Source organism: Mangifera indica, unplaced genomic scaffold (genome assembly GCF_011075055.1).
Source record: "Mangifera indica cultivar Alphonso unplaced genomic scaffold, CATAS_Mindica_2.1 Un_0050, whole genome shotgun sequence".
NCBI lineage: Eukaryota > Viridiplantae > Streptophyta > Magnoliopsida > Sapindales > Anacardiaceae > Mangifera > Mangifera indica.
This window is the reverse complement of record NW_025401142.1, coordinates 117,155-142,703: the sequence shown is the minus strand read 5'-3', so window position 1 is coordinate 142,703 and position 25,549 is coordinate 117,155. Positions and strand designations below refer to the sequence as shown.

At 32.6% G+C, this 25,549-nt stretch overlaps 2 protein-coding genes across 2 annotated transcripts; both read right to left on the bottom strand.

The window, feature by feature from the left end:
- Positions 1–1,559: 1,559 nt before the first annotated feature.
- LOC123206814 (G-type lectin S-receptor-like serine/threonine-protein kinase LECRK3) lies at positions 1,560–4,044 on the bottom strand. Its single transcript, XM_044624067.1, has one exon. It carries the CDS (start codon positions 4,042–4,044, stop codon positions 1,690–1,692), a length of 2,355 nt encoding a protein of 784 aa, XP_044480002.1. The 3' UTR covers positions 1,560–1,689.
- Positions 4,045–7,320: 3,276 nt separating this feature from the next.
- LOC123206820 (G-type lectin S-receptor-like serine/threonine-protein kinase RLK1) lies at positions 7,321–9,887 on the bottom strand. Its single transcript, XM_044624074.1, has one exon. It carries the CDS (start codon positions 9,837–9,839, stop codon positions 7,455–7,457), a length of 2,385 nt encoding a protein of 794 aa, XP_044480009.1. The 5' UTR covers positions 9,840–9,887; the 3' UTR covers positions 7,321–7,454.
- Between the last annotated feature and the right edge of the window lie 15,662 nt (positions 9,888–25,549).

Sequence of the window (25,549 nt, the reverse complement as noted above, 5' to 3'; positions counted from 1 at the left end):
TGTTTTTATTGACAAATCTAAGCTAAAATATCATGAACTCAAATCTTGTTCTGGTCAGGTTTTGGTGGAAATATAACTTCAAAAATCTCAGATCACCAAAGTATAGTAGAAATATTTTGTTTATTTGTTCATCTCACATCACTAAAGGATATTAAAATAAGATTGATTAAATAATTTGTTAGTTCTTTAAACTATTAAAACATGTTTTAGATTGTAAAATCCAAAAGAAAAACCATGATTTATTATATGATCAAAATAGACAATATCTTGAAAATGGATAAGACTTTCAGAGACTCTTGAAACCATCTGTTTCCCTGCTAGGAGATGTTGAAATGTGAACAGTGTATTGGTAGGGTGTACAAAATTCTGCCATATGACCTTATCAGAATTATAGAAAATAAAATTCCCTGAATCAAGCATCGGTGCTTTTGCAAAAGGTTCAGAAATTCACACAATGGATGTCTCCTGACCTTCTAGTGATTGTTGAATGAATCTACCAGCACATTTAAGAATCAATGTAACATCAGCGGGAACTGTACGGTTGTCATAATTCGCTGTCCAAACAACAATTTTCCTATCTATTCTGGCAATAAAGATTCCCACTGTAAAACCATTCCCTGTTTATAGAATCCAAAACCATATAAACCAGAAGACGACAGCCATGAGGAGTTTCCGCAGGTGATAACAAAGCCCCCAGACTTGTATTAGCATAACAGAAAATAAGATGGCAACCATTTTTGTAGTGTTTTCGTTTTTGTTACAATCCTGAGAACTGGAGTAATAAACTAATTTAGTACTAGTGGGAACATAGTATTCTACGAATGTGGCAATTGCATTTTCCAAGTGGTATGTATAAGCAGTGAAGAACAGTCAAAGATTTTTGTGCCTTCTAGCAACAAACCTTACTGGCATTCCATGGTTATATTTAAGTAGATTATCGGGGTGGCTTCAGTCTCTTTGGAAAATATTTTGGTTTTTAAAGCATTATAAAAATGGAGTGGAGCTTTCAGGATTTTCACTTTGTGTTAAAAGAAAAACGGTTTAACAATCCAAAACTAACTATTCCTACATAAATTTGAATTAATCAAGTGATAACCCCTTATCAATGTTAAACGTAAATATTTTAAATATACAAAATGGGCATACGGATAATGTAATATAATATGATTGTATGTTATTTTATTTTTAATTTAAAATTATCAAATCACATAATAACATATCATTTTTGTACTTATTTATATATTCAAAAATATGTGTATGTAGTTTTATTGTAACCCCCAAAGGTAGTTGACAAAAGTTAGGGCACCCAAACAATAAAGAAAGCATGAGTTCGAAACTTGTTAATGATATATCAAAATTAAACTCAATTTATTGGGTGTCATGATTGTGGGATTGGTCAGTAGACCGGGAGTCCCTCGTTGGCATAAACAATCCCACAAGTTGAAGGATTACATTCAAGATTAATATTAGCTACTCTTTTTTTTTTTTTTTTGGGTAAACTAATATTAGCTACTCTATCTGCAATAAGAGTTACCTTATTCTAAATTATGATTTTTAGATTCACAAGAGAATGGTTATTATTAAATGAGAGGAAGTAGAACATAAATCCACTCTCTAAATTACATAGATACATTTGAAAGAAATAAAAGAAATGGAAAATCGGTTGAGCTTCATTCTCTTTTGCAGGACTCAGATAGAAGTAACAAAAGAGGTAGAGCTTGGAGGAATTGGAATCTCAACACTTCCTTCAAGCATTAGTAAAACTTTCTTCATTGAAGGACGTACTGATGGCTCATCAAGAATACACCAAAGTGCAACTTTGATCATCCTCTTCAATTGTTTTAGATCAACCTCTTCATTTCTTACCAGTTGCCTCAAATCACCAGCATCAAAACACTGGCAAACCCAATCTTGGAGAACAATTTGATTGTCTGGAAAGTTTTGGTCCATGCATCTTCGACAACATATGATCTCTAACAACACCACTCCAAAACTATAAACATCTGTTTTTACTGTCACGGCTAGATTTCGATACCATTCTGGTGCAACATATCCTCTTGTTCCTCTTATGCCGGTAAAAGTGTTAGTTTGATCCGGTTTCAATAGCTTCGCCAATCCAAAGTCAGCAATTTTTGCGCACCTATTCTCGTCCATGAGTACGTTGTGAGGTTTTATGTCACAATGGATGATTTGCGTTCGACACTCACTGTGCAAATAAAGAATTCCTCGTGCTATATCCCGAGCAATGTCCATTCTTTCTATCCAATTAAGCTGTTTTTCTGGTGTGAAAAGTAGATCAGCGAGAGAACCATTGCTCATGTACTCGTACACTAACACCTTGTTAGGTCCATCAAAGGAATAACCAAGCAAACGAACTAAATTCTTGTGATGGGTTCTCCCAATTACCTTTATCTCAGTCAGAAATTCCCTTTCCCCTTCTGCTAACACCTTCTCTAATTTTTTGACAGCTACAAACTTATTGCAATGCATCATAATCCCCTTATAAACTATACTTGAAGATCCTTTGCCAATCTCTTCCTTGAAACCATCAGTTAGTTTCTCGATTTCTGCAAAAGTAAAAGATACCGGTGCGATGTCCTCACAAAACCTGAAATTACCGTTTCCAGCAATTATTCTGTTTGACCAGACTTGGTATCCGTGAATGAAAATCAAGCAAGCTGCAAAAACAAGTATAGAAGCACCAAATACACAACTTAATGTAATTATCAAACCGGTTCTGAGGCATTTCTTCTCCTTTCTAGGCTCATTGTTTACATCAGAGGATGCAATTCCCACCTTGATGAAAGCAAAATTTTTTGATCCATTACCTATATCTCTTTTCCCAAATCTCAAAGGAAGCTTTTGCATTCTGCACTTGCGATCATTGCTCTTGAAGAGTGCAGCTTCGCAATTGCAGTCCTCCAAACATGCTTGTTGACAGTCTTCTTTGGTTGTTTCTGACAGATCTAAGTATGAGCCATCTTCCCAGAGAGTATCCTCCAATTGTTCAATCTTGACTTTGACAGGTCCATGCCCATTGCTGCAACTTTCTAGAATGAAATCTCTTTCACACCCGGATGTCCAATTGCCTTGGTTTACAGAGGCAAATCCTGGAAGACAGCTACAGTCGGTTTTTTTATCATTTGTAAAACAAAAGCTGTTAATGCCACACTGACCCTTAGGATCACACTTGTTTTTTGAAGATTCCCACAGAGCAGACCATGTACCATTTGGTCTCAAATTGTGTGAATATAATCTTAATATCCCATCCCAATCAACTCTCATCAAATAAAGTATTCCCCCTGTTGGATACCCTTCTGTAATACTCCATATATTGAAGCCACTGGCGTTAAGCAGGTAAAGATGGCCATTAACATCAAGGTTTAGCGTCACATGATCACCTCGGCCCCCTGTACCAGTCGACCAATAGGCATATGCAGGTGCGTCTTCAGTATGCGTTGGGTACTGAATAAGGTTCCCATCTCTGTGTATCTTAAGCCGGAATTTCCCTGTGGAAGGATTTGTTTCTGAAACACTTGAAAACAACTCATATCCTGTCAAAAGACGTTGAGTTGGCAAAATAGTGTCAGTTGGGTAATCAAAACTTTGCCAGATTATTTCCCCACTAGAGTTGTAAAGCACAAAGTTTCCAGAGTCGAGCATGGAAGCAGAAGAGGCAGACCCAGTAATCTGATTAGCAATATCAGTAACTTGGCTTTGTGCTGATTGCAAGACAAGCCTGCCTTCAGTATTCAACAGCAAGGTAGCGTTGCTGGGGATTGGTGGATCATCGCGGTACACTGTCCACACTACAGTTTTCTCAGGAATTCCGGCAAGGAAAATTCCAAAAGCATAGCCATTGCCTCGTGGGTAAAATCCGAAGGCATAGAGTTTAGAACTTGACAGCCATGAGGAGTTTGTGGTTGGTCTTAGAGAAGATCCCAGGCTTATATTAGACTGTCTTTGTTGAGCCGTAACACAAGAAGATGCAAATAAGAAGAACAAGAAGATAGAATGGATTGAAAGAAATTGAAATCTCTGCATTCTAAAGTAAAAAAAATGAATTTTGATTGTAGTGAATCGATTTGGGGCTAAATAATAAACAGGATCCTGGAATGCATATTTCTAAGACCTATGAAAATTAATCAAAAGTCTCCTAAGTCAAGTAGTCATCCATTAGGACCATTACCATTCAGTATTATACCAATTAGTGGCATGCTGACTTCTCTTCTTCTTCTCCTTTTCTAGTTCTTTTCACATTTTTTCCAATTTTCATATCAGCTTTGAAAAACAAAGATTATTCTAAATTTCAAGTATAACAAATGAGCAATATTATTTGCACCTAGTTTTGAACATTTAATTAGATACTAAAATATATTTTATTATATGAATGACTTTTATTTTAATTCAAAATCACTCAATCATATAAAGACGTATCATTTAAGTATCAAATTGGATATTGAAATTAGATGTATATAATTTTATTAAAATACATTTTTGAATTTGAATTATAATATTGTGCTCAAAAGTCTGTGAAGTGATCAATTTTCTTAACCTTTGTAGAACTGTCTCTCTTATTTGAATTTGAAAATTGATCATGCAGTAATTGGAAGAATAATGCAGCTAGAGATGCTCATTGTCAAAAGCTACTTCCCGCAAATTACTATGCCACTAACATACCATTTCTAAGTCTTTTTATTTTTCTCTAATTACACGGCTTCCAGAAAAGCTGATATCCCTCACCCTACTAACACGGGATTGAAACTTGGGCTGCCCAATATTTTTACTTTTTCATTGAAAGAAAGAGAGATAATTACAGCAGACAGTTCTATTACTAAACTTTGCTGGTGTGCTAATATGTTTTAATTAGATTTTGTTCATACGTTTATGAGGAGTCATTTTTATAATTTTAGCATTGTTTTTAAAATCCGAACTATTGGTTATTACCGTCGTGAACCTTTTGCTAGCATTTGTTGATATGAAGTCAGACTTTTTAACGAATCTATCAATACGAATGTTTAAGCTTTTCAAAACTTATTTAAATTTATAAATGGATTTTGCAACTTACATAGCTTACCAACTAACTAATTGAGAATGAAACCATCGGGGTTGTGTATAAAACACAGCCTCAACAAGGTTTTATTTTTGGAAAACGGTCTTGATATCCATCTATTAAACTTTATAATACATATGCAACAATCATAAGGGAAATTAGGATGGACTTTAGTATCATAGTGGGTGAAAAGGTTCTATCATAATTAATGGCATGCTTTTGTTTGAAATTTTTAGCATCCAAACGTGCTTTATAGGTATGCACATTACCATTTATGTCGTTCTTCTTCTTGAAGACTCATTTATGCTTTATGAGTTTTACCCTTTCATGTGGATTTGCCAAAACTCATACATGGTTTGGTATAAAGAGTTAATCTTAGATTTCATGGTTTCAAGTTATTTAATGAATTTTCAATCTGATATATCATTATTGAAAGTCGTGGGTTTATAGTCATGAATGACTAGTATGTTGTTGTGCTCAATTATGAGAAATCCAAATCTCTCGAGCTTATAATGTACTATACTAGACTTACATGGCTCCGATGTAGCTAATGGTGGTTCCATTAGGTGTGGAATAACCTTCTCATGATGTTAAATCACCTCATGTGGCACTTCACTTTGTCCAACATATATGTTATCCTATGTAATCAGACATCATTTCTATCTTCCACCACAAGTCCTTCTTAGAATGAATACATCCTCTAAGAAGATTTCAAAACAAGCAACAAAAAATTTGTCCTCGTCTGTATGGTGGAAATAGTATCTTTTAATTTCTTTAGGAAACCCCATAAAGACACACTTAATAGATTTAGAGTCCAAGTTATTTGAAGTCAACTTTTTTACATAAGTATCACAACCCCAAAACCGTCAAATAAGTTATGTTGGGTTTTTTACTTGTCCACAGCTCATATAGAGTCTTGCCCACAAACTTGAATAGTTCCTAGCTTAATGTGTGAGCAACATCCTTTAGGTTATAACTTTAGAACGATGTAGGCAAATTAGTGAAACTCATTATCAGTTGAATCATATCCAACAATGTTTGAATCCTTCTTTTATGCATAAGACTAAATTTACAATATGCTTTTTTTTCCCCAATTTTAAGGTGTAGAGCCTATTTTAAAAACTCGATCTCATAGTGCGTATGTGGGTCTAGATTGTTGTAGTACGTGTGTGGGCCTCAATCCCATAGCACACATGTCAACCTAAGATACCTATAGTACATGTGTAGGGCATCTTTCATAGTTTTCAAAGTTTTCATGACACTCACAAAAACATATTTTCTCATGACAGTTTTTACATATATTTTATAAGAGTTGTTACAAGGAAACGCTCGTGAGACTCCTCCCACATCGCCCGTAGTAGAGCCAACAAAAAACATGGACTCCTGTGAGTGTCCATATATGGGATTTTTTTTCGTTGAAACTTTCATATATGATGCTAATAAATGTTTTTCTAATTATTACTGAACCATTTGCTAGAGTTAAAGATTCTTCAAGAAAGTATATATCAAACAGTATTGAATCAACTAGTTGAGCTCTACAAACAAGTTAAGGTAGGAGATCTGCTAGAAAAAGGTGCCTTGCTTGGGCCATTGCATACTTTTACGTCAAGGCAGAACTTTCAGAAAGGAGTAGAGAAAATAACCTAGATTTATTGATTTTTGTTGATATTTACTTAAGTTGGATTCCATTTTATTTGCTTTATATTCTAAAATATTCCATCTCAATAAATCTGTATATTAGCTATCTAAACAAACAATGAGATGCAAAAAAGTTCAAGGAGAGCTTGAACTGCCGTAAACGGGAAGCTTAGAAAGCAATTAGGCTATGAGAAATAAACTGTGTAAATTGTGTGTGGATTTTAATTTCTGCTTTTAACATACGTTGGTTTGATTTCATTGTGGATTTTATTTTATAGTACAAAGTCCTATGGATGTAAGTTGTATGAATTATAGCTAAACCCTGTGAAAAAAATTTTGTCCCCTCCACATTTCAACTTTGTTTTGTTTAATTCATTTGGTTATTGTTGTGTTAATTGTTATAAGTTCTCTTTTCAAACCCATATCATTCACTTAGATGTGAAATTTCTAACTTCCACTTTCGCCTTTTTCGAAGAAAAATCGACCAAATTAATGAAATGAAACCTTTCAGAATTTTTGTTTTGTAAAAAAATTTAGTTACTTTACTTGAAAGCTCAAACACATTAAAATACAAGTAATATTACATATGTAAATAAATTATACAAACTGAAATGATAGCATCTGATTGAGATATTTTGAAATGAGAAAACAAATAATCGATCACAAACTCTTACATAAGTTTATACAGATAAGTCACTTTAATTTGTTTATGCGTATAGTTATATTTAATACCTATAAATTAACTAAGCATATATAAGAGACTTCACCCTAAGGAAGAAGTTGGACAGGGAGGGATAGAAATGTCAGTAATCCCTTCTAACATCATCACTACACTCTTCATTGAAGGACGCAGAGCTGGTTCATCTTGAACACACCAGAGCCCCACCTTTACCAGGTTCTCGAAAATTTTCTTATCTACTTCATCGCGAACAAGTTTTTTCAACTCTCGGTTAATGAAGCACTTGTAAACCCAGTTAATAAGAACCATTTCATCTGGGTTTGATGCTTTAGTGTCCATGTTTCTTCTGCAAGCAATAATTTCAAGGAGAACAACTCCATAACTGTAAATGTCTGCTTTGACTGATATTGGAGTATTCTTCGACCATTCCGGTGCCATGTAACCTCTTGTTCCTCTCATCAAGGTGAAAGTCCTCGTTTGGTCTGGCATTAATAATTTTGCTAGCCCGAAATCTGAGATTTTCGCTGTCCAGAAATCATCTAGTAGGATGTTCTGAGGCTTTATATCACAATGAATGATGGGTGCTTCACATTCATCGTGAAGATAGAGAATTCCTTTAGCAACATCCAATGCGATTCTCACTCTCTCGTTCCAATCAGGGGATGTTTCAGAGTGAAAGAGGAGATCAGCAAGGGAGCCATTACTCATGTATTCGTACACCAAAAGCCTCTTCGACTCCACAGCGCAGTAACCAAGCAACCGAACCAAATTCTTGTGATGAATTCTCCCTATTACCTGCATTTCTGCGTGGAATTCTCTTTCACTACTCTCATTCATCATTTTCTCCAGCCTCTTCACTGCAACAAGCTTTTCGCCTTTGTAAAAGGCTCCTTTATATACTGCCCCAAATGACCCCCTGCCCACCTCTTCTTTAAATCCGTTTGTTGCCTTCTTAAGCTCATTGTAAGAAAACGATCGCATAGTAAGCTCATCTGTCAAGCCGAAGTTTCCAGTTTCCAACAGCCATTTGTATTTCGCAACTCGGTATTTGAAAACAAAAAATCCAGACATTCCAAGGAGAATACATGAACAAGTAACGAAGCTGAAAGTCATTACCAGAATTTCCACAATTGCCTTCTTGCTTGTCACTACCGCTGGCTCTCGTAAAATATTACCACTTGCATAGCTTGTGATATTTCTCTTGCTCAATTTGAAGTAAGCTATGGCCGAGGAATCTCCACCTTGGTCTCTCCTAGCAGTTCTCAATGGAAGCTTTTGTTTCTTGCAAGTCCCTTCGTAGTACGTATACAACGCCGCATCACAATTGCAGTCCTCTAAACAGGATTTCTCGCAATCTTCTTTAGAGTTCATTTCTTCTTGGAGATATGGATAATCATCCCATGTGATCATCTCCATTGAAGTCAGGTTGTATAATTCTGTAGTAGTTAAATTCATTTCTGCGCAGATTTCTTCAACATAATATCTCTCGCACCCGCTTTTCATGTCACCAGGGTCAAGAAAATCAGTACCAGGAAGGCAACGGCATCTGGGTTCATCATCATAAAGTGAACAATAGCTGTTCCAGCCACAAAAAGTCTTAACCAGACAGTCCTCTTCCGGTTCTCTCCATTTCAGTGATGTGTTGTACTCACCATTATGAGAATACAAACGAAAAATCCCATCAGGGGCTAGAGTTGCCCAGTAAATTATTGAGCCGTTGTATAGAGAAGAATCAGCATACAAAGTCTGTATAGGTTTAGATTTGTTATCGACCAAGACAAGTTCGCCAGTAAGATTTAGATATAAGCTGTGAACTGCATAACCGTAACCGTAAAAGGAGCCACTGGTCCAGTATGCCTCTGTCTCATCACCTATTGTGTTTGTGGGATATGCGACAAGCTCCCCATCTTCTTGCAAGATCACACGAAATCTTCCAGTTGAGCTATTTGTTTCAGATACACTGGAAGTCAATTCATTGTTGGTATATAAATTCTGGCCTCCCAGTAATGTATCTGTGGGGTAGTCGAAGCTTGACCAGATCTTTTGAGAGCGATCATTGTAGAGCACGAAATTGCCCGAATCAGAAATCGAAGCCAAGGCGGCAGGCTCTGAGGATTTACCAATGACAATATCCTTGGTTTGCTGATCACTAGGTCTCAGAATGAGCTGACCACCCATGGTTAAAGTCAGCGTAGAATTTGATGAAACAGGGGGATCGTCTCGATTTGCGGTCCAAACTAGTGTGATATTTGGTTTAGTGGTTAACCAAATTCCCACTGAGAAGCCATCGCCTTGTTTGTAGAACCCAAATGCGAAAGAGCCAGAAGGCGAGAGCCATGAAGTGGGTTCATTGAGAGGGGAGAGTGAAGAGCCTAGTGTTATGTATGGAATGTGAATAGAATTTGCTTCAAATTCAAGCATCATCATCAACAGTAATAGTGAAACAAAAATATATGTTGGAGTGGCCATGAGAGAAATTAACTGATTAGTTCATTGTTCCATTCTCAATTTAACTTTGAGCTTGATCATTGAAAAGACAAGATAGAAAATAAAAATGAAAAACTAATTATTGAAACTATGAAAAGAGAAGACCCAGGGGTCACCAAAATTGATGGAGCTTTAAGCCGTATGCGAGATGTGCACACAAACCCAACATAACATCTTTCTTGTGCTTTGCGGATGTATGATTTGTCTAAAGATGTCATTGTTGAGAATATATTGGGTCCCACGTAACATCTTTCTTGTGTTTTGTAGATGTATGATTTCCCTAAAGATGTCACAGTCAAGAATATATTGGGTCCCTAAAGGTGTCAATGTCGAGAATATATTGGGTCTATAAGTGTGAAGATCAAAACTCATATTACATAAAACCAATTAATTTATGTTAAAGTTCAATATTTCATATCACCCCCACAAACCCAACACAATATCTCCCCCATGCTTGGCTTGTGTTAAAGTACAATTTTTTATACTTATATACCACTCATTTTATTATATTTATTATATGTGAAACTTTAGTCCCCAATACAATCACCCCCACAAACCCAACAAAATATCTCTCTTATGCTTTGTGGATATATGATTTGCTTAAGGACATCACAATCACCCCCTTATGGTGATGTAGGATTTGCCTAAAAATGTTAAAATCACCCCCTTGCGTGACTCAAGGTCCTCACTGATGGTTTTATTTTTGGGTTTTATAACCCAAAACGCTTTTTAATAATTTAAGAAGTTTACAAACTATTTAACTAATTTAAACTTAGTATTCTCAAATGATGTGGAATATACATATAAACTCAATATTTCTCTCGTAGTTTGTTAATGAGAGATTTTTCTAAAGGTGTTTTACTCAGTATAGTAATTATGGATTCGATTATAATGCTTTGAAGTTTATTTATTCAATCAATTCATGTCAGGTTTCCAAACACCAAAAACAAAAAAAAAAGAAAGAGAAGTGATGTGTTGACTGAGTTATGGCTTGTGAAATGGGGAAACACCACAATCTCATAGTTGTGAAAATAAAGTCAAGTCTTCTTGGAATCTTGGATTGTCTGTGGAAAAAATGCACTGACAGACAATATTGACAAAAATGAATGTGGTTATTATTACTGTCTATTTTCCGTTACCATTGGAAGTCAAGTCTTCTTGGAATCTTGGAATGTCTGTGGAAAAAATGCAGTGACAGACAATACTGACTAAAATGGATGTGCTTATTATCACTGTCGATTTTCCCTGAACATTGGAGCTCGAACTGCAGGCTCAAACTTTATCAGTCATATTTTTTACATATAAATGAACATAAATATGATATTTGAATTGATAATTTTAAAATGATAATAAAATAAAAATAATATTTTATATATTTATTTTTTATACATAATTTAAGTATATAAATTATGAAAAAATTAAATTAATTGCCCATTTTGCCTCTTATTAAGCAAAAATACCCACTTTTCTTATTCCTAAGCAAAAATGCCCACTTTTCAAACTTTCAAGCAAAAATGCTCTAAATATTTTTTAAAATACCAAAACTATCCTTCACCATATCTATATAAACCCTCTCACTCTCACTCTCATTATATACATTTCTCATATTATTCAAATGGGAAATTAAATTAAATGACCATTTTACCCTTTTATTGAGCAAAAATGCCCATTTTTCTAATGCCTTAATTTTTTTAAAATACCAAAATTACCCTTCACTACATTTATATAAACCCTCTTACTCTTATTACATACACTTCTTATATCAGTCAAACACTCACTTTTACTCTCATTTTTACTCAATATCAATTACTACGGGTTTATTCAGAAGGAAATAGTTCGTAATTCTGAATTTGAATCGAAAAAGTCAATTCATAAAAAAAAGTATTTATACGAATTTTAATTCAAAACTTAATTTTATTTGTTAAATCTAGTTTGTATGCCATGTAAAAGGGGTATTTGATTATTAGATAATAATTTAGGGGTTAAAAAAATGTTAGAAAAATATAGGGGTATTTTCGTATTACACAATATATAAAGGATTTACAAAATATGTTAAGAATAGATAGACATATTTTGATACAAGACAACATACAAGGGTGTTAAATGAAGTGTTAGATAATTATGGAGGGCTAAATGAAATGTTATAAAAGTATCAAGGGCATTTTGATAGTAAACATTGTAAGAACGTTTTAAATGAAATATTAGAAATAGATAAATGCATTTTGATACAAGACAACATACAAGGGTGTTAAATGAAATATTAGATAATTATAAGGGTAAAACAAATGTTAAAAAAATATGGAGGTATTTTGATATTACATAATATATGAAATATTTAAATAACATATTAAGAATAGATAGATGTATTTTGATACAAGACAACATATAAAGATGTTAAATGAAATGTTAGATATTTATAGGGGGAAATGAAATGTTAGAAAAATATAGCGATATTTTGATATTAACATTGTAAGACAGTTTTAAATGATATGTTAAGAATAAATAAATGTATTTTCATACAAGACAACATACAAGGGTGTAAAATGAAAGGTTAGATAATTATGGGGGTAAATAAAATGTTTAAAAGATATGAGGGTATTTTGATATTAAACATTGTAAAAACATTTTAAATGAACTATTAAGAATAGATAGATGCATTTTGATACAAAACAACATACAAATGTGTAAAATAAAATGTTAGATAATTATAGGGGGTTAAAAAAATATTAAAAAAATATAGGAGGTATTTTGATAGTAATCATTATAAGACTGTTTTAAATGGTTATTGTGGACTTTTTCTTATAAATGATAAATTTTTTCCAAAAATTTATCATTGTAGGATTAATAATTAAAATGGCTGGTTATACGTCGGTTCATTTCTAAAAAGAATGGATTCAAGGTGATGACAACACAATGAAATATGTTGGAGGATCTAAACAATTGATTAAAATTCTCTCTTGAACAACATTTGAGGGATTTATTCAGCTTTTGAAGGAGTCTTGCGGTCTTGATCCAATGAAAAACTACCTTCAACTATCTATGAAGCCAAGAAAAATTGAGTTTGATCGTCTTGTACAGATTCAAAATGGTGAAGATGTCCAGGGTCTTATTGATATATCTCAATACTTACAGGAATGTATTATTGTTTTTGTCACATGTACCCCGATTGGAAGACAAAAATAAGAAAAATAAAAAGAAATTAGTGAAGTGAAAAAAGAATATGATTTGGAAAACTTGATTGATTTCAATAATCACGCATTGTATATTGCAAACTCATGGGCTTATGAAGAGAAAGATAGGGTTCCCGACTAGGATGACTTTGATGGGAATGACATGACTGATATTCCTTTTGAAGAGGTAGAGCCCAAGTATAAGCTACCTGTTACTAAGGATATGAACAGTTTACAGCTTGAAGATCCTATTTTAGGTGATGGAAATTATTCTGGGCCATTTTTTGACAATGTCCCTATTGATTTGTTTAGGTGGTTTCTTGATTTTCCTCTACAGCCATTAACATCATCAGGTGGTATAAGATCGATCTGAGAGGAGAATGTTGTAAAACTTAGTGATATTTTTCATAATAAAGAACAATTGAAAGATGTTATGAAGTAATTTACCTTACAGAAAGAATTTCAATACAGGGTAAAGAAGTCTGACACAGGACGATAGAATATTAAGTGTGACGCTGAAAGCTGTCACTGGTATATTTCTACAATCAAATCCAAAGTTGGTAAAGTCTTTCAAATCAATAAAATGAATCCAACCCATGCATGTTTAGTCAATCAAATAATGCCACATCACCGAGAAGTTGGGGCCCGAGCTTTAGGTCAATTAATGAGGTCAAAGTTTATGTTGATTGATTGAATTTATCGACCTAAATAAATAATTGTTGACATCACCGACTGATATAAAATTGACATTTCATATTCACAGGCTTGGCGGATAAGAAATTGGGCTTTAAATTCACTAAGGGGCTCACTGAAAGAATTATTTATACTCTTACCAGATTATTGTTATAATTTACAACGTACTAATCCGAGAACCATTATCGTTATTGAAACGGATGATGACCATCGATTTAAGTATTTTTTTCATGGCATTAGGATATTTTGTTCGTGCATTTAGAAAATATCTTCGACCTATTATTTACATTGATGTTGCTTTCCTTAAAGGTCGATATCTAGGTCATTTATTCCTTACGGTGGGCCTTGATGGTAATAACCAGATATACCCCATTGTTTTCGATGTCAATGAAAAAGAAGATCACGACACGTGTTGTTAATTTCTTAGGAAGATTAAATAATGCATCCATGACATCCCTAAGTTGGCAATAATCTCGGATCGACATCATGCTATATACTCTACAATGGCTGAAGTCTTTCTAGGTGTCTACCATGGATGTTATTGTCATCACCTTCTGTATAACATGCGAGCAAAGAACAAACGAGACTCGAAGGTAACATGTTTAAATATGTATAAAATTTTTATTCTATTTAACATTTTATAAATCTTGATAATAAAGTTCTCATATTATTTATTACCTTGCAAGTTATCGGTGCATATTGAAAAGCCACAAAATCATATACAGAAGCAGATTTTGAGGCTATGAAGTGATCTCTTGATGCAATGAATCCTTAAGCTAAGGCTTATTTATGTGAGGTCGAATTTGAGCAATAGAGCAAAACACACTTTTTGGGCGTCGATACAATATAATAGCAAGTAATATTGCAGAGTCATTTAATGCCTTTGTCAGACATGCACATGGTCTACCTATCATGATGCTCGTCGAGTTCATTCGTGACATGTTACAACAATGGTTTTACAAGAGGAGAAACCATGCAAGTATGTACCCAATTGTTAATAACTTTGTATTTTAGCATGTGTTTCTTCCCTTATGTTTATTGTTAACATATGTGTTGTTACTTTTTTTTAAATTACAGATGAATGCCCTAACTTTGTTACCCTCTGGATGAAGAAGAAGATCAGCCGTCGTGTGTCAAAGTTTATGCACTTGGAAGTTCGGCCAATTACACCTCTTTGGTTTTAGGTTGTTGGTCTTATTGGATACATAGACATTATGGACTTAAATGAAATGTCTTATGCATGCAAAAAGTTTTAGCTTTCACGTATTTTGTACAAGCATGTCGTTGTTATTGCAAGACATATGAGGCTCACAAATGTCAATACATGGGTTCATCCATTCTTCCGTATCGAGTTCTACCATGTAGTATGTAAGGAACCTGCCAATCCTCTTGGAAACCAGTTAGAATGGTTATATGTACCAAAAGAAAGAGTTATCCTGCCTCTCATTCACGATAGTCATCAACCGGGTCGCTCTTCCAATAGAAATCGATGTCCTTCACAAGGGGAAAATGTTACACCCAAGATTTGTAGTCGTTGTAAGCAATCAAGGCATGTCCGAACTCAATGAAAAACCTAGCACTAATCCCAAGCTCGGTCCTACAAGGTTCATCTAGAAAAGGTAAATGATCAAGATCTTGACAAGCTTCTGTTTAGTTTTATTAATTACATAATTCACGACTATTGTTCGAATGATATGTAATTGATGTATTTTGATTATTATTTCTGATGAGTAATTGAATTCATATGTGATGTAATAAATTTACTGTGAATAATTTCTTCATTTCATAATTGTTAGCATGAACATTATTCTTGCAATTGTTAGAATTAACTATTAATGATTTGATTAATGTATGCTTTACTTACATATGAAGCTGAACTTATAAAAATCAATAAATTATGTCATTGAACTTGAACTATATTTGAAAGATGACTTGTAGCATCATACATTAACTTATAAATTTCAAGCAATTTATTGATTCAACATTATTTCTAAACTAATAATATGATTAAGTCCATACAATTATTTTTTAAAACAATCACTCCAAAATGATATCTTGATTTATCACTTCGCTTGAAAATTCAAATGGTGTACTGCTCTATTAATAATTTTCATATGTTAATTTTAAATAAACAATAATGATATTAATGTTAAAACTATTTTAGTATATCACTAATATCATCATTTAAAGTTAGTAACATTACTTTAATCTCATAAAAAAATTTTTGTGAGAAAATTATTTAAAAAATGAAATCAAATGCATATCCATATATAATGATAGATAATGTATACCATACACATGAACATATACAATAAATATATACATAACAACTTTCGTATCAATAAAATAAACAATGATCGACCTAAATATACATTCGTGATTTGCTCGATACAGTGGAAATGCAATTGCGAGGCTAAATGCTAATGTATAAAGGTGGACAACTCTCGGGGAAAATCCACGCTTTGTGACAATGCCAAACACTCTATAAAGCATAACATAAAAATATCATAGTTACCAGGCCCTTGCCCTATTGGGGGACACCCTTCACTCAATGTAACATTAGGGGATCTTATCATGGTGTACGCCTAAAAGTCGTCCAAAAATTCATCACCTTTAATAATGTCGATATGAATGTCGTGTACGATCTACTCGATACAGTGAAAATACAATTACGAGGCTAAATACTGACGTATAGAGGTAGACGACTCTCGGGGAAAATTCACACTCCGTGACAATGTCAAACACTCTATAAAGCATAACATAAAAATGTCACAGTCATCAGGCCCTTGCCTTACTAGAGGATACCTTTCACTCAATGTAACATTAGGGGATCTTATCATGGTGTATGCCTAAAAGTTGTCCAAAAATTCATTGCCTTTAATAATGTTGGTATGACTGTTGTGTATGATCATATTCGTTATTCGAAACACTCTATACTCCTTGAGTATGATACCTTGGAGTCGTATATCATAATCGATCAATCATGAAAATCTATAGCTCTAACTACCCAATATGTGAAGTCGAAGTTTATAAGGATGAAAACCTATAACTAGTGAAAAATTAGAATGGATACACGTGTAGATTATAAATTAATTCAACGTAAATTATAACAGAAATACTATTATACTATACCATATCAACCATCCCCCATGGTTTGTAAAACAAACTCGAGGTATAATCTACCTTAACCATCTTCGTCAAGAGCTCAGGAAACTGATACTCCCCTATCAGTGTGGTATATCAGCTGGTGAATGTCATCTTGATATGTCCTACGAAGAAGGTGTGGGCAGTCATCCAATATTGTGAAATGATTGCATGGTGATCATCCTAGTGTCGACATAATATAGCCAAGAAAGAATCGATATGTTGAAATGGTATAAAAAACTTTAATTGTGCTAGTTAATGACGAATATATAAACCTTTTAACCAAATTATATAGTGCACATAACTTACATCGTTGGTTAGCCGCTCGCGTAGCTTTACCATAATCCATTAGAAACTGTCTTTCAATTTTGCTCTGTGAAGTAAACTTTATGGTCATCAGATACTACAACTCTAGTGTACCATGCAAGAAAAATTGTCGTTTTGTCATTGCTTTGATTAGATTTGTATACGGGGTGCGAACAAGTGAACCCTTCTAAATGATCTAACCGTGTGCAATATGAACCAATTGCAAGTATATACAATTGTTAAATCATTATTTCGTCTTAAGTAACAATTACGAATTAATTGTTTAATGTTACCTTATCCATGTATGTTGGAGAAGGTTTAACTGGAAAATCCTCTATCGTAGTCAAGTCAACCGTGTGTACCCCCTTGACGGATTGCAAAATGATAATTTTGAAATTATTAGTGATCAGTATATATGAATATTTATATACTAATTATAATGGATATACCTTAACTTGGTTTGCATCAGAAAATCTTTCTGTAAGTCCTTCCACTGTGAACTAATATCCATTGCCCTTTTGCTGGAGCTAGGGATATCAACAAGTAACCAAAATTGCTCATCCTGAAAAAGAGACAAAACATTTTTAAATAAACATAATAATTAGAAAGACAAATTGATCAATAACATTTTGTCAAAAAATACACTACCTCTATGGTCGAAGAAGGTGTACAAGGATAACTCTTGATAGATAATGCCTTTGTGCCAATACCTTATACGAGTGAAAAGAACAAAATGATAAATAAAATTTCATATAAAATAAAATAACAACAATAATTTCCATACCTCATATGGGGGATCTGAAGCAACTGAAGGTCTGACCGAAACACCTTTATGAGCAAGACCCTACACAAATATATAAAAGGAATTAATCAATGAAAATTAATTAAAAAATAAAGTGACAACAATAAATGACATACCTAAGATCGAAGAGGTGATGTAATAGAAGGGCTAACTGATACCCCTTCATAGCGACTACCCTAGGATAATAGTAATAATAACTTTATCAGTGACATTTCATATAAAACATAATAAAAATATAATAAAATTTAACATTAAATATCCTTAAGAAATTAAATACAGACCTCATGTGGGTGACGGGAAAGAATTGATCTGTCAATAGGGGAGGTCATCCCGACACCATCGTACATACCCTATACGAAGTTAAAATAGATGTTAAAGCAACAATGAAATACCATTTTTATAAGGAATAAATGAGATATGGCTTTATAATCTGGTCGACTGTAGGTTGACATGTACGCATGATGATTTCCTCCAAATGAGTCAAACGATCCTCTAATCGAGTCATTTGTGAAGACACCTCTTTGTAAAAACAAGAAATCTCACATAAAATCATATTACCCTAGTACGCCAATACAACATCTACTATGGATAAAATGGGTGATGCAAACGGGGGATACTCTTGTGTGACAGGATGGGTAGTATGGTCCTCAACCTTAGGAAGGCCTACAGTCTCGACCACTACAGTCTGAACTATTGGGGGACATAAAGGCTCATCAAGTGTCCTAAGAGTACTGACAGGTATATCTGAAAGTGACACGACTAAAGTAACCCCATCTCCTATTAAAGGAGGCATCGAAGATGATGAGAAGGAATGCAAATCTAGCATATTGGTGTACTCACAAATGTTCACATATCATGGTCTACCTCTTCAATCAATGACGAACAAAGTGGGATGTGACATCATCCTAGTCATTAAGATATATAATTCAACATAATTGCAATATTCAATGAATTAATTAACTTAATGATTAACTATTACATACTTGATCACTAATGAAAATAATGCCCATATGACTCCAAGTAGCAACATTCTGTATACGCCACCTAAAAATCCATGAAGATGCATGGATATCAATCATATCAACCCAATCATACATGGTGTCCAACGTTTTATATATCCAATATTGTAATATAACTATAGATTAAAATAAATCAATTCGTATTTTTGCCAATTAATATATATAATCAATAAATATAAACTTACCTAAAATGCAAAAAAGAAATCTGTAGAGGTCATACTTACGTATTTCAGGTATCCGTCCGGAGTTGACTCTGTCATTTGCCTGTGACATCTACTTATATGTCATTTACTACACTGTAACACCCTAAGGATAGGAATTAAACCCATCCAGATGATCAACCAATTGTAAATATTTGAAAGATACTTTCTTTCGTTAATCATTCCTTAACAACACTATATGTAGGAAATACAGTAAGGTTATCTTAACGGAGTCAATATCGTTATCCCTCTATGGCCTAACCAATAAAACACGTTTGATATCATGATACTGCACCTTTGGATAGCCCAAAAAGTAGGTATCTTTGATCCTATGTCCGGATGAGCAGGGAATATACGATGAAAGTGCAGTGAGTCGGCTAAATGATAGCCTTATCATCAAGAAAAACTCGAACGAGTTGAACCTTACATCAACCCCTTTAACCCTAAACCATAACTCATCTCTGACGGAGGACCAATATAGCTGTCATAGTAAAAATACATGTACCAACACTTAGGAAAATTTGATATTGGGTAGACGAAGGAAATGCTCGAAACATGTCCTTTCAAACAATCAAAGCTGATCCAAGGTTAATGTTGACCTAATCTTGGACATGGCAGTGTGTTGTATACGACATATAACCTCAGCCCAGAAGTGTCTTGACTTGTCAGGGATTCATAGTTCGCCTTCAACACATTTCTTTTTATGAGAAGTATCCTACAAAAAATTTTGAAAGTTCGTAAGAATTTTATCAAAAACAGATATATAAACAAATGCTGAAATGACAAATAAAAAAACATAGAAAGGTAACATAGAAAAATAAAAAATGGAAAAAAATCAAAACAAAAATGAAATTTGAAATCAACACATTGAAATACCCTGGAATGTCAACAATAAAAAAATGATTCAAAAATCATTTAAAAATCTAAAGATACGAGTTGATATATCTTAAAATGACGAAATTAAAAAAAACAAAATTGAAATTTGAATTTTGTACATTGAAATACCCTGGAATGTTAATAATCAAAAAATTGCTCAGAAATATGAAAAATACCAGTCGATATACCTAAAATGGTGAAACTAAAAACAACAAAACTAAAAATCGAATTCTATACATTAAAATATGAGTTGATATATCTTAAAATGATGAAAAAAAAAAGAACTAAAATTCGAATCCTATATGTTGAAACACCCTAGAATGTCAACAATAAAAAAGTCACTTGAAAATATGAAAAATACGAGTTGATATATCTTAAAATGATAAAATTCAAAAAAAGGGAATTGAAATTGGAATTTTATTTGTTGGAATACCTTGGAATGTTAACAATCCAGAAATCACTCAAAAATCTAAAAAATACAAGCTGATACATTTTAGAAATGACAAAAATCTGAAAAACAGAACTGAAATATGAATTCTATATGTTGAAATACTTTAGAATGTCAACAATTGAAAAATCACTTGGAAATCTAAATTATACGAGTTGATACTTTTCAAAAATGACAAAAATATGAAAAATGAAACTGAAATTCAAATTCTATAAATTGAAATACCCTACAATATCAACAATCAAAAAATCGTTCAGAAATCTGAAATGCATGAGTCGATACTTTTTAGAAATGAAAAAAATTTGAAAAATAGAACTGAAATTCGAATTTTATACGTTGAAATAACCTAGAATGTCAATAGTCAAGAAATCACCTCGAAATCTAAAATGTATGAGTTGACATTTTTCAAAAATGACAAAAATCTGAAAAAGGAAGCTGAAATTTGAATTTCATACATTAAAATACCCTAGAATGTCAACAATAAAAAAATCATTCAAAAATCTGAAATGCATGAGTCGATACTTTTCAGAAATGACAAAAATTTGAAAAATGGAACTTAAATTCGAATTATATACGTAGAAATACTCTAGAATGTCAACAATTAAAAAATTATTCAAAAATCTGAAAAATAGGTGTTGATATATCCTAAAACAGTAAAAATAAAAAAACGGAATAAAAATTCGAATTCTGTACAGTGAAATACCCTAGAATATCAATAATCTAAAAATCACTCAGAAATCTAAAAAATTGGATCTGAATTTCAAAAACTACATCATAATTACGTCATAATATATGCTTAAAAAAGCAAAAAAAATGAAGAAATCGACGTTAAATTTGAAAACTACATATCGAAAAACCCCAAAACAGGAGAAATGGATATGAAATTTGGAAACTATACGTCGAAAAACCCTAGGTGTGAAAGATATTAATTTACCCCTTACAAAATTTATACTATCACATAGGTCAAATTTTTTTTCTTTGCCCCCTTTGTCAATTTTCTAATCTTTTACAGGCCCTACAATTTTAAAAAAGTAAATTTCTCCTCTAACCCATGATTTTCTATAAAATATCACACAAACCCCCGTGGATTTCCTCTTGTTTCCTTGGTCCCTAATACTTTGAAAAAGCTAAATTTCCCCCTATCCCATGGGCGATCGTTCTTGCCCTTGGGAAATTTCATTTGGTTCATGGGATCCACTGTTCCCAGAAACCCATCGTCGAAGTTCTAACCCAAATTTTCAATCAAAAATTGTCATTTCAACCACCAATTTCAACACAAATCCAATCTATACATCCTATAACACAAAACCCCTTAAGAATTTCAACCAAAACAACCAAGAATAAAAACATTTTATGCATTATTCAAAATGAAAACCCTAAAAATTCAAACCTCAAAATCTCCCTCAAATCTCAATAATCTTAACAATAAATTGATTCAAACAAGAGTAAGGATGGTGTACTAACCTTCTTTGCCATTTTCAATTGTCAAAAAACACGAAAATCGCTTCGCCCGTGGGAGACCTGAAATTCTTTGAATTTACACAGTAAATTCGTCGAAAAATAACGGGAAAAATATGTAAAATTCTTGATTTATATATAGAGACAGTTTGGTCATTTCACAAAAAAAGTGCATTTTTACTTAATACTAATTGTTTTAGGTAATTTTGCTTAGACCCTCTTAATTTCAGGCATTTAATATAATTTTCCTATTCAAACACTCACTCTCACTCTCATTTTTACTCAATATTAATTACTACGAGTTCATTAAAAGGAAAAATTCGTATTTCTGAATTCAAATCGAAAAAAATTAATTCATGATAAAAAGGTATTTATATGAATCTTAACTCAAAACTTAATTTTATTTGTTAAATCTAGTTCATATGTTATGTAAAGGGGGCATTTGGATATTTGATAATAATTTAGAGATTAAAAAAATGGCAGAAAATATGGGGGCATTTTGATATTACACAATGTATGAAGGATTTAAATAAAATGTTAGGAATAGATAGATGTATTTCGAAACAAGACAACATATGAGGGTGTTAAATGAAACGTTATATTATTATAGGGGGTTAAATGAAATGTTAAAAAAATATGAGGGTATTTTGATATTAAACATTGTAAGAAGGTTTTAAATTAAATGTTAGGAATAGATAGATGCATTTTGATACAAGACAACATATAAGAATGTTAAATGAAATGTTAGATAATTATAAGAGGTTAAAAAAATGTTATAAAACTATGGGGGTATTTTGATGTTAAACATTGTAAGGCAGTTTTAAATAATATTTTAAGAGTAGATAGATACATTTTCATATAAAACAACATATAACGGTGTTATATGAAATGTTAGATCATTATAGGGGGTTAATAAACTTTGGGAAAATATGTGGGGCTTTTTTATATTAAACATTTTAAGATGGTTTTAAATGACATATTAGGAGTAGATAAATGTATTTCGAGACAAGACAACATATGAGGGTGCTAAATGAAATGCTAGATAATTATAAGGGGTTAAAAATATTAGAAAAATATAGAGACATTTTGATAGTAAACATTGTAAAATGGTTTTAAATGACATGTTAGGAGTAGATAAATGTATTTTGAGGCAAGACAACATATGAGGGTGTTAAATAAAATGTTTAATAATTATAGAGGGTTAAGTGAAATATTAAAAATATGGGGTATTTTGATATTAAACATTGTAAGAAGATTTTAAATGAAATGTTAAGAATAGATAAATTCATTTTGGTAAAAGACAGCATATAAGGGTGTTAAATAAAATATTAAATAATTATAGAAGGTTAAATGAACTGTTGGAAAAATATAAGAGTATTTTGATATTAAATATTGTAAGATGGTTTTAAATGATATGTTAAAAGTAAATAAATATATTTTCATTCAAGACTCGATTAATTTGCCAAAATGATATAACTAACAGATTTTGTTTTCAAGGTTTAGAAGGGAAAATAATATAAATAACAGATTCAGTTAATTATAACTATCTATAAGTAGATAAATGAGATTTTTAAAGTTAATAGAAAAAAACTTGAAAAAACAACCTATTTTAGGTGGGAAATAGTCCTTTGGCCTTTTGAAAACGGTTGTGTTTGGTCATTGTTTATGGGAAAGAAGATGAGTCTACAAATTAATAGTCAACCAAGTTTTCAGCATCAAATTAATTTGCCAAGATGACACAATCAGGTGTCTAAAACCCTGTGGATTTCAGTTTTAGTGTTTTATAATCTTGTATATGTGGATTGGCGATTTGTTATGAAAAATTACATGATGAAAATTACATGGTCAATTCACATTTTGCTGACAAATCTGACAATGATCCTGTTTCAATTACTCCATCAAAAGACATTGCTAAATTATTTTAAATAAATGGACAGAAAAGTGTGGCAACAGGACGAAGGTACGGAGAACTTCAAAGATCCAACAAGAACAAAGCGAGTACAATCTATTTTCATTATTTAAAGCTGGCGAAAAGAATTGTCCTCACCTTAGATACAGTGGAAACTCAAAATTTTATCTTTAAATTTTTAAAAACTCAAATATCTATCTATGAATAATTTTTTATTAAAAATTTTAATTAAAATTAAGAGTAAAATTATTATTTAATAAAAAAATTTAAAAAGACTAAACTTTTATAATATTTTCCCCCCTCAATTATAAAATCTGACAATTTTTCTTCCAAATTTTCTTTTAAAGTTTGAAATTTCACAATCTTTCTTTTTTTTTTCTCCTAAGGCGAATCACTCTTCTCAACCTTTGGCCGACCTTCCCTCTTTCTTCTCTCTCACCAATTAGTTCTTCTTGCTTTCGTTTTGCCTTCATTAGAGACGAAAACCGTCGTCTCTGTCTCAAACAAAAACTAAGGCATTTGTCTTCTTCTCAAACAAAGATGAGTGGTTTTTATCACAGACGAAGACTTTTGGTCTTTGTCTCAAATGAAGACTTTCGTATTCGTTTGAGATTGAGATGATGGTCTCCATCTCCAACGAAGGATGGAAGGAGGCAACCAACCAAGGGAGCAGAAGAAGGGAAGGTTGGTTGACAACTAGGAAGAAATCGTTGTCTGAGAAGAAAAAACCTATGGGAAAATAGCCACTTTTCAAACTTTGAAGAAAATTTTGGGGACGAAATGGTGAGTTTTCAAATTAAGGGGGGAATTGTGATAAATGGTTAGTTTTTTAATTTTTATTACATGATAGTTTTACCCCTAACTATAATTGAGATTTGAACAGAAAATTGCTCATCGGTGGATATTTGGGTTTGAAAATAGGAGTATAAAATTTTGAGATTTCACTATACCTTGGGTGGGGACATGTCTTTTGGCCTTTAAAGATTTTACTGCTTGCGTCTTGAACTGGTGTATTTTCTCAAGCTCATTATTCTTGAAATAGTCCTTTTAGTCTGTCATTTAATTGTAGACACTATAGGGGAGTTGCAAGTTTTTTTGTACAAATTTGAGTTTGTCGTTATGATGGATAAAGGTTGGTTATCGTATGATGATTATTGATGGTATTGTAACATCTTTGGTCCAATAACCTAGTTCACTCTTAAAATATTATCTATTTTGGATACACAGTCTAAAATGATTAATCGATGTGGGATACACAGACAGAATACAAACAAACCTAACATCTTTCTTGTGCTTTGTCAATATGGGATTTGTCTAAGGGTATCACACACACCCCCCTTACAGGACTCAGTGTCCTTGTTGAGGTTTGTTCCACTATTATTCAAGAAGACACACAAAGTCGCTTTAATACAATTGTAACATCTTTGTCCACTATCAAGATATTGTCCATTCTGGACATACAGTCTAACATGATTAACTAATGTGAGATACATAGACATAGTACAGATAGATTTAACATCTCCCATGTGTTTTGCCTATATAAGATTTACTTAAGAATATCACAAGTATGTTTAAAGTTAAATAATAGTGGTGGTATTATTTGCCTTCGTTATGTCATAAAGTTAAAGAATATCACATGATTAACTAATTTGATATTATTGAACTTG

Coding starts and splice junctions, on each gene's coding strand:
- LOC123206814 (XM_044624067.1), bottom strand. CDS start 4,044: ATGCAGAGATTTCAATTTCTTTCAATCCATTCTATCTTCTTGTTCTTC.
- LOC123206820 (XM_044624074.1), bottom strand. CDS start 9,839: ATGGCCACTCCAACATATATTTTTGTTTCACTATTACTGTTGATGATG.